The 8,323-nt window shown below is 72.1% G+C and overlaps 2 protein-coding genes across 2 annotated transcripts in view; one reads left to right on the top strand and one right to left on the bottom strand.

Annotated features, from left to right (window-relative positions):
• The window catches only part of GOLGA7B (golgin A7 family member B), a 6,946-nt gene extending 4,736 nt beyond the window's left edge, over nucleotides 1–2,210 (top strand). The window contains exons 2-5 of the mRNA XM_085325761.1: nucleotides 811–936; nucleotides 1,405–1,557; nucleotides 1,845–1,946; nucleotides 2,103–2,210. Of these exons, the coding sequence (XP_085181887.1) occupies nucleotides 811–936; nucleotides 1,405–1,557; nucleotides 1,845–1,946; nucleotides 2,103–2,210 (489 nt within the window). The remainder of the gene's footprint in view (nucleotides 1–810; nucleotides 937–1,404; nucleotides 1,558–1,844; nucleotides 1,947–2,102) is intronic.
• A 1,775-nt stretch (nucleotides 2,211–3,985) lies between these two features.
• The window catches only part of CRTAC1 (cartilage acidic protein 1), a 9,533-nt gene continuing 5,195 nt past the window's right edge, over nucleotides 3,986–8,323 (bottom strand). The window contains exons 5-15 of the mRNA XM_085325662.1: nucleotides 7,711–7,845; nucleotides 7,402–7,547; nucleotides 7,167–7,303; nucleotides 6,965–7,047; nucleotides 6,788–6,888; nucleotides 6,528–6,696; nucleotides 6,303–6,448; nucleotides 6,187–6,229; nucleotides 5,895–6,038; nucleotides 4,658–4,783; nucleotides 3,986–4,164 (exon numbers count right to left, since the gene is read on the bottom strand). Coding sequence (XP_085181788.1) covers nucleotides 4,037–4,164; nucleotides 4,658–4,783; nucleotides 5,895–6,038; nucleotides 6,187–6,229; nucleotides 6,303–6,448; nucleotides 6,528–6,696; nucleotides 6,788–6,888; nucleotides 6,965–7,047; nucleotides 7,167–7,303; nucleotides 7,402–7,547; nucleotides 7,711–7,845 — 1,358 coding nt within the window. The 3' untranslated portion in view covers nucleotides 3,986–4,036. The remainder of the gene's footprint in view (nucleotides 4,165–4,657; nucleotides 4,784–5,894; nucleotides 6,039–6,186; nucleotides 6,230–6,302; nucleotides 6,449–6,527; nucleotides 6,697–6,787; nucleotides 6,889–6,964; nucleotides 7,048–7,166; nucleotides 7,304–7,401; nucleotides 7,548–7,710; nucleotides 7,846–8,323) is intronic.

Genomic DNA, 8,323 nt, shown 5'->3' with positions numbered 1-8,323 from the left:
CGTGTGGGGTGTCTTGCTGGGGGGCGGTTTGGTCCTGAGGTTCGTGCGAGGTGCCATGGGTGGGGGGTCAGTGTGGGGCTGGGATCTGCGTGTGGTGCTCTGTGGTGGAGGGTCAGCGTGGGGCTGAGTCCTTGTGGGGTGCCATGGTTGGGGAGGGCTGAGATCTGTGTGGGGTGCACTGGGACAAAGTGGTCAGTGTGGGGCTGGGGTCCGTGTGGGGTGCTGTGGGGCRGAGCGGTTGGCGTGGGGCCGAGAGCAGCTGGCTGGCCTCTCTCCTGGGTGCTGCAGGGGAGAGGGGCAGAGGCTCTGTGGGGCACGTGGCAGGAGRTGGCCCCACGCTGCACAGGGGGAAGCTCTTGGCAAAGCCTGCCCCCCTCAGTCCCCCATCCGTCCCTGCCACCCTGTGCCCCTGCCCCTGGGGAGGCTGGTGTGGGCCCTGACGCCATGGGGTGCTGCAGCTGGGGGTCAGCTGGGTGCTGGGCAGTGGGGCTGGGATCGCTGTTCCAGCAGTGGCCCCCTGCGCCCAGTTCCCTGGGGCCAGCCTGCTCCCGGCGGGTGGCAAGGGACTGGGAAACGCGCAGCTACCTCCCGTGGGGGAGAGGCTGCTCCCGGGGTGTGGAGAAGCTCTGAGCAGTGGGGATGACTGGGGAGCAGCATTACTTGCTTCAGGGCTCAGGCGGGTCRTCTCCATCCTCCTCGCACCCCCCTGCACACCCGAGGTGGGCAGTGGCTGTGTGGGGGGCTCACCCCCCGCCTGCCCGCCAGCCCCGCGCCCTGGCCRGGCGCTGGCTCACTGTGCCACCTCCCCAGGTGCACAACCTGCAGGAGCTGAGGCGCAGCGCATCCCTGGCCACCAAGGTCTTCGTGCAGCGGGATTACAGCGACGGCACCACGTGCCAGTTCCAGACCAAGTTCCCCCCCGAGCTGGAGAGCCGGGTAGGCCAGCAGGGCTGTGGGGTGCCCTTATTCTCTGACCCATAGGGCTTGGGGGGGGAGGAGGAAGAGCAGGGATGGCCCTCCTCCCTCCCCAGGGGGTGTTGCTTGGCCTTGAGCCAGCTGTGCCCAACAGCTGGGTGGCAGGGCAGCCCCGAGGGCGGGTGCGCGCAGTCGCAGCCCCTCGCCTGCGCAGAGGTGGCAGGRCAGTCCATCGCTGGTGCCTGCTCTGCGCGGGCAGGCGCTGTCCCTGCCTGCACCGCACAGGGCTGTGAGTGCTGGGACCGGGGCTGGGTGGCTCTGGTGGAGGGCTCTGGGCTCAGCCAACCTCAGCAGGGGCCGTGGGCAGGGACTAGGAGCTGAGACACTGGCTGAGGAAGGAGGAGAGGGCTGAGGACCCTTCCAGGGCTGGGGCAGTGCAGAGGGCTCAGCCTCTGGTCAGACTTGTCTTCATCCCAGTCTCTGCTCTAGATCGAGCGCCAGCTCTTTGAGGAAACGGTGAAAACCCTTAACAGCTTCTACGCTGAGGCAGAGAAGATCGGGGGCAGCTCATACCTGGAGGGGTGCCTGGCCTGCGCCACCGCCTATTTCATCTTTCTCTGCATGGAGACGCACTATGAGAAGGTGCTGAGGCCTGGGAGAGGGCTTGGGGACRGGCATGACTACGTGACCTCAGTGCCGGTGACACCAGCTCACTGCACAGGGGCATGGAGGGCTGCCATGCGGCACGGGGAGGGCCCTGAGCCCGGCTGCTTGTGCAGCACTGACRGCACTCAGGGCAGGGGCTGCAAGTCCTCTCCCAGCTCCGGGAGAGCAGGAGGGGCTCGGGGTTAGAGCAGGAGTCCCGGGAGCTGGGCAGAGCATGTGGCTGCTGGGGAGCTGGTGCTGAGTGTCCGTCCTTGTGCCGACAGGTCCTGAAGAAGATCTCCAAGTATATCCAGGAGCAGAACGAGAAGATCTACGCGCCACGGGGACTGCTGCTCACCGACCCCCTGGAGCGTGGCATGAGGGTTGTATCTTCCAGGCAGCAGGGAGGTGGGATGGGGAGGGATACTGGAACGATATTGCTGGGGGAGGGATAGGGACAAGGGGTAGGGAGACCTGAGAGCAGGTCCTGGGTGATAGGGTGGTGGGTCTGTGACTGGCATTGCTCCTTAGCGGGGGCCCAGATTGAGATCTCCATCTACGAGGACCGGTGCAGCAGCGGCAGCTCCAGCAGCAGCAGCTCCAGCAGCAGCAGCGGCGGCGGCGGGGGAGGCGGCGTGGGGGGCCGGTGACTGGCAGGGAGTCCCTGCGGGGACTCGTACTGCCGGGACAGCGGCCGCTCGGAGATCCGCAGGCTGCACTACCAGAGCACGCGCTTCTGAGCCCCGGGCGGGCGGGAGGGGAGGCCGGGGCTGCCGCTCCCCGCTGCAACGTGCCTCCTGCAGTGGCTTTGGCCCCTCTCAGACCCATTGCGGGCAGGGGCTGGTGCTGGAGCATCCCTGGTGCTGCCCGCTGAGGCGGACCCGTGCCATAGGGCCCCGCGGCCCTCTGGCGTGTCCTGCACTGTATCTCTGCCCCAGGCAAAGGCTCTTGCTCTGCCTTGGGCAGCCCCAGCTGGCAGTGCCCTGTGTGCGATGCATCGGGGAGCAGTGGGACCTACAAAGCCCCAGGCGGTGCTAAAGGCAAGGGGCCTTTTCCTGATGCCCATGGGCACTGCCAGCCTCTRCTGCTCCCCCTCACCTGGGCATCCTGCCCTTGGTGCTGCGGGGCAGCCTCAGCCACTATGCGCCTGATGCCCAGGGCGTGGGGCAAAGCGCAGGGGCTGCCCCATCCGCGTGACGGTGCTGTGTGCGCGCCCCAGACCCTGCCCTGCACGCTGAGCCATTGCTGCCCACCGGGCCCTGCCGGGTGCCCTGGCCCCTGGGCTGGTGCGAGCTCCCCAGCCCCTGGCCCTGCACTGGGCAGGCTCCGGCAGTTGTGCCACGCTCTTCCTGGGCTCTGTGCACGGCCCAGCACAGCCCTCCGTGGCAGAGGCTGAGCTGCAAGATGCGGTCTGCACCTGGCTGCCAGCAGCCCCCTTCCCCCTCTGCCCCCAGCCTGCCCCCCGTCCAGCGGGTGCCCGGTGGAGCCTTGTCCTGCCAAGCTCTTCCCTGCCCATGTGTCCTGCATGTGCCTGTCACTCCCCTGCAGCATGAAGTGCCCCCGCTGGGCTCGCACAGCCCCGCAGTGCTGCACAGGTGCCCCTGGCATGGGGCTGTGGGGCGGGTGCCTTCCCTCCCTCCTGCTTGCTTAGTCCCCGTGCCCCACAGCGACAGCGTGGCCCAGGGCCCTGCTTCCCCAGCGATGCCCACGACTCAGGGAAGCGTGAGCGCTGCAGAAATGCCTCGTGGGGGCCGCACGGGCATGCCAGCCTGCGGCGGGGGCCCGGAGGAGTGCCCAGGCCTGGCGGCAAGGCGTGGGGCCGGGGGCAGAGGAAGGGAAGAGAGGGGTCCCTGTGGCTTCCAGCACCCTGAGGAGAACAGCCCGGGCCGGCGTGCCAAGCTGAGCCGAGCCAGCGTTGCTCTCTCGGGGTCCCGGAGGGACAGCTGGGCCCCGTGGGCTCCCTTCGGCTCTGCGGGGCAGCGCTGGCCCTGCGGCTCCCGCTCGGGCACCCCTGCACGGAAACCTCCCACAATAAACCCCACGCTTCATCCCTCACCGCCGGCCCTGCTTCCTCCTGCGTCAGGGGAACGGGGCGACGCCGGGAGGGGGCATGAGGCCGGGCCGGGCAGGACCCCTGGACGGGGCCTCATCCCTGCTGTGCTCCGCTCCGGGGGCCTCGCGCCCCCTCCAGGCACCGCAGTGCGGGCCGTCCTGGCCACGGAGCAGGCCACGGGGAGCGAGGGTCTCCCCAAAAAGGAGGGCAGGGGATGGGGCAGTGCAGCGGGGCAGCCCCAGCGGGGCACATCCCCGCRGGGCAGCACTGCCGGCGCCCGCGCGGGAACGGCACTGGTGAGGGGCACGGTTTATTCAGGCGGCGCCGAGCGCAGACAGCACGCTGGCCTGGCCGGGCCGCGCTCGAGTCGGGTGGCGGCGGGGGCCGGGGCCAGGCTGGGGCGCCCGGGCCCGTGGGGGCAGGCTAGTTGCGCAGACAGCGTCCGGCTGCGCCCAGGGTGAAGCCGCGGTGGCAGTGGCAGTGGAAGGAGCCGGGGCTGTTGTGGCAGACGTGGTCGCAGGGGCCTGGCTGTGCCTGGCACTCGTCTACGTCTGGAAGAGAGGGGGAAAGGGTCAGGCGTGCGGAGAAGCAGGAGCACCAAGGGCCAGGGGCTCGTCTGGCAGGGGCACGGCTCGGTGGGGCAGATGCAGGGGGGGGGGGGGGGGTGCTGAAAACCAGAGCAGGGAAGGTAGAAGAGGAGGGACAGGCATGGGGCAGGGACCGGGCCAGTCCTGGCCCCAGGGCTGGGCGAAGCTGGGCCGTGGAGGGGCTCCTGAGGGGCATCCCTGCACCCACGCYGTGCCACGGAGGTCCTGCAGCAGCTTGTCCCCACGGCTGCCAGGTGACGGATGCCTCGTCGCCCTAATAACTCCTGCACAGCTGTCAGCATCTGTCTGTCCTGAGCCCTGTGTTTTGGGTTGGCYGGGACTTGAGCACAGAAGGGGACCCCAGGAGAGTGGGGGTGTCCCCGGCGCGGCGCAGCGCAGCGCAGCACGGCCGGGCCGGGTGCCCTGCGCCGCCACCCCGCCRGCTCCGGGTACTCACCCAGGCACAGCTCGGCAGCGCGGCCGTGGGGGCGGAAGCCCGGGCGGCAGTGGCAGGCGTGCGCCCCGGGGGTGTTGGTGCAGAGCTGGCTGCAGTTGTGCAGCCCCTGCGCACACTCGTCCACGTCTGGCGGCGGGGAGAGAGCGGCAGGGGGTTATCGCAGACGGGGGTGCCCGCTGCGCCCCGTCCTGCCCCTCCAGGCCCCCACCTGCAGCAGCCCCTCATGGCCCACTGTGGCTCTGGAAAGCTGCTGCTGGCCTGTGTTTCCCGTGCGTGTGCCCGCAGCGGCTGGGCACTGGTGGGGCTGGGGGCTGCTCCCCCCACCGGAGGCCCCCCCCCCGTGCAGCCAGGGAGCGGGGGACAGGGCTCAGCCTGGCCCCGCGCAGCTCAGCACGCTGGGCTAACAGACAGTGTCTGGTTTATTGGGGGGATTCTCCAGGAGAGGGGCTGGAAGACTGAGCGGGGTGCGACTCCAAACAGTGGGGTCAATACATTAAAAAACAAACCGGGAGGGTCCTTCCCCTGCAGGGCCTGGGGGGGACCCTCCTCTACCGGGGCTGGGCACGGGRGTCCCCGTCCCCGAGGAGGGGGCGGGCGAAGCACACACGTCGCAGGCCAAACCAGCAGGCACACGGTACGGTATCGAGTCGACGGCGCGAGCGAGCGCCCGGGAGGCGCCGGCTTTGCAAAGGGAGCGCTGGGGCGAGGAGGCGCCGGGGCGCTGCTGCCCTGGCTGTTTTCCCAGAAAACATGCAAGGGGTGAGTCCCGCGCGGCTCCGCGGCCGGGCCGGCGGCGCCCGGCGGCTCCGTGCCCCCTTCCCGACGTCGGGCGCTCCGGCACGGCACGGCACGGCACGGCACGGCCGGCGCATCCGGGGCGGCCGCGGGGCGCTTCGAGACGTGGAGAGAAGGAGAGAGCGAGAAGACGAGAGACAGGCAGAGGCCGGCCGCTGCGTCCGCCAAGGCTGCTCTGGCGCGCTACGGGCCAGCGTTAAAGTGCGTAGAGGCAAAGGCAGAGTCCGAGGCTTAGAGGGAGGAGGGCAGCRTGGGGGGGCCGGGGCCAGCTCCCGCCGGAGGGGTATCCCCCAAAAAAGGCCACTTGAGCTGCACAGAGAACGAGAGAAGGAGCGAGAGACAGGGAGGAGGGGAGTCAGCGGCTGCGGGGCAGGCAGCGTGGCGCGGGAGGGGGCCCGGCCTTCGGCAGGGGCGAAGCGCGGTGGCGCCCACCGCCACTCACCCACGCAGGCCGTGCCGTCCTCGCTGGGCTCGAAGCCCCGGCCGCAGCGCCTGTTGCTGCGGCAGCGGTACCCGCCGTAGGTGTTGATGCAGACGGGCTTGTCCCGGGGGCAGACGAAGGGGAACTCGGCGCACTCRTCGGTGTCTGCAAGCACGGTGCGAGATGCCGGCGGCCCCGCGCGAGCCGTGCAACCGCCCGGGGCGCTTGCAGCCCTGGCTTGCGCCRGGCAGCTTGCACCCGCGCCCCGATGGCCCGGCACAGCCCGGCTCGGCCYGGCCYGGCRGCCACTCACCCACGCAGCGTCCGTTCTGGTGCTGGGAAAATCCCTGCCCGCACTGCGTGGGGGGGACGGGCGGATCAGCCCGGGCGGCCGCCTCGCCTGCGCCCCCCGACCGCCCCGGCTCTCACCTCCACCGGGGCGGGYGCCAGGGGCTCCTCCGCCTCCGCGGGATAGGGGATCTCCAGGACGGAGTTGGTCTCGCCGCTGGCCACGGCTCGCACCGCCACGCGCCCGTCGGGCCACGTCACCTCCAGGCTGCTGGCTTCGTCGCGCCCTGCGCCCGGGCAGCCCCYGGTCACGGGCTGCGCCGGGTCGGGCAGGGGCCCCCGGGCGCCCCGCGGCCCCCGGCTCACCCAGTCCGAAGTGCGCCACGGGCTCCATCTGGCACAGGTAGCCGGATCCGCCGTCGATGACGCGCAGGTGGGCCCCGCTGCGCCGCGTGAACAGCACCACCTTGGCGCCCCGGGCGAAGGCCCCGAAGCGGGTGCGGGGGATCACGCGCAGCCAGTTGTTGCCGGCGCCCTGGGCGGGAGGGACAGCGCCGGGAGGCTGAGCCGGGAGAGCCCGCAGGGCCAGCGGCSGGCGGCGGCGCGGGGACCCCCGCTCGGCGCACCTGGGTGCCCTTGAAGACGGAGATCGGCTGCGCCATGGACTCGCCGTGGGACAGGATCAGGTCCAGCAGCCCGTCCCCGTCGACGTCGGTCACGGCACCGCCTGCGGGGACAGGATGAGGCCGTGCCCCGGGGTCCCGGGTGGCCCCGGGCGCCGCGGGGAGGCGGGGGCCACCCACCCGTGCCCCGTCCCTCGGGCTCCAGCGCGTCGCCGGGGTTCAGCTCCTCCACGGCGGGGTCCGAGTGCTCCCGGCGGACGAGCCTGCGGAGGGCGGGCGGCGGCGGGGGTGAGCGCCGCGGAGCCGGGGCGCCGCTGCCGCGGGCACGGCTGCCGGCGGGCGGGAACGCCGCCGGGAAGGGCGGCCGGCCGGGGGCTCCTACCGGAAGAGGCGGTTGGCGGAGGAGCCGCGGTAGGCGATGTTGTTAAAGAAAACCTCCAGCTCCTGGTCGTTGTCGAAGTCGGCGGCGATGACGGTGCGGACGGGCGACGGCATGGAGAACTTGGGGGTGGCGATGTCCTGCGCGGGGGACAGGCACGGGCTGCCGCTTCGGGGCGCCGCTCCCCCTGCCCGCCGGGAGCCGGGGGGTGGGGGGGGCCGCGGGCGGCCGCTCTCACCCTGAACCGCGGGCGCCCGGGGGCCCCCGCCTGCAGGTAGAGGCGGTGGGGCCCGTTCCAGTTCCCGTAGACCACGTCCAGGCGGCCGTCGCGGTTGAAGTCGGCCAGCGCCACGCCGCGTCCGTGCTGCTGCGGGTCGTCCAGGCCTGGGGAGCAGCGCGGGGACGGGGCAGCCGGGCGCCCTGCCGCCCTCCCCTCCGTCTGCCCCGGCGCCCGCGCCGCGCGCGGGGTTGATGCCCCAACAGCTCTCGCCAAGCCCCTGCTGCCACCGGGGCTTGCAGTCGCCGGCCCCACRCCGGCCCCACTCACCCACGGCGGCCGCCACGTCCCGGTAGGTCCCGTCGCCCTGGTTGCGGAAGAGGAAGTTGGGGCTGTTCTCGTTCCCGCAGAATATGTCGGAGGCGCTGTCGCTCAGGATGGGGCCCACGGCCACCCCGCGGCCGCCTGGGGACGGCGGGCCCGGGGCTGAGGGCGGCGGCGGGCGCCGGCCCCCGTGACGGCTGCCTGCCCCCCGGCGCGGCCGGACCCGGCGCCCCGAGGCGGGCGCTGCTCGCCCCGAGCATCCCTCCCGGTGCACCTGCCTCCCCCCCAGCCTCGCTCCTCCGCAGCTAATTGCGGCTGGCCACCGCTCGAGTCACTTCCAGCCCCAATTGCTGCAATCGCCATGGTGACAACACTCCTAATTAGTGACAATTTACCGCCGCGGAGACAGGGTGCCGCTGTGGTCCCACCCGTGGGGGCCGGCCGAGTGGGGCCGGAGCGCGGTGCCAGCGTGCCGCCGGGGCCGTGGCATGCCGCGGGGTCCCCGCAGCGTGGGCGCCCCGGGGGGCCGCCACGGGCCGTGGGCTGCCRCTAGATGGTGCAGTCCGGCAGCGCAAGCCCGGCACCGCAGGGCACGCGCGGCACCGCCACGCCGCGGGGC

The sequence above is a fragment of the Rhea americana genome, unplaced genomic scaffold (assembly GCF_003343005.1).
Source record: "Rhea americana isolate MKP2758 unplaced genomic scaffold, rheAme1 scaffold_122, whole genome shotgun sequence".
Taxonomy (NCBI): Eukaryota; Metazoa; Chordata; class Aves; order Rheiformes; family Rheidae; genus Rhea; species Rhea americana.
The sequence above is the reverse complement of the archived record's forward strand: the minus strand, read 5'-3'. Positions and strand labels throughout refer to the sequence as shown.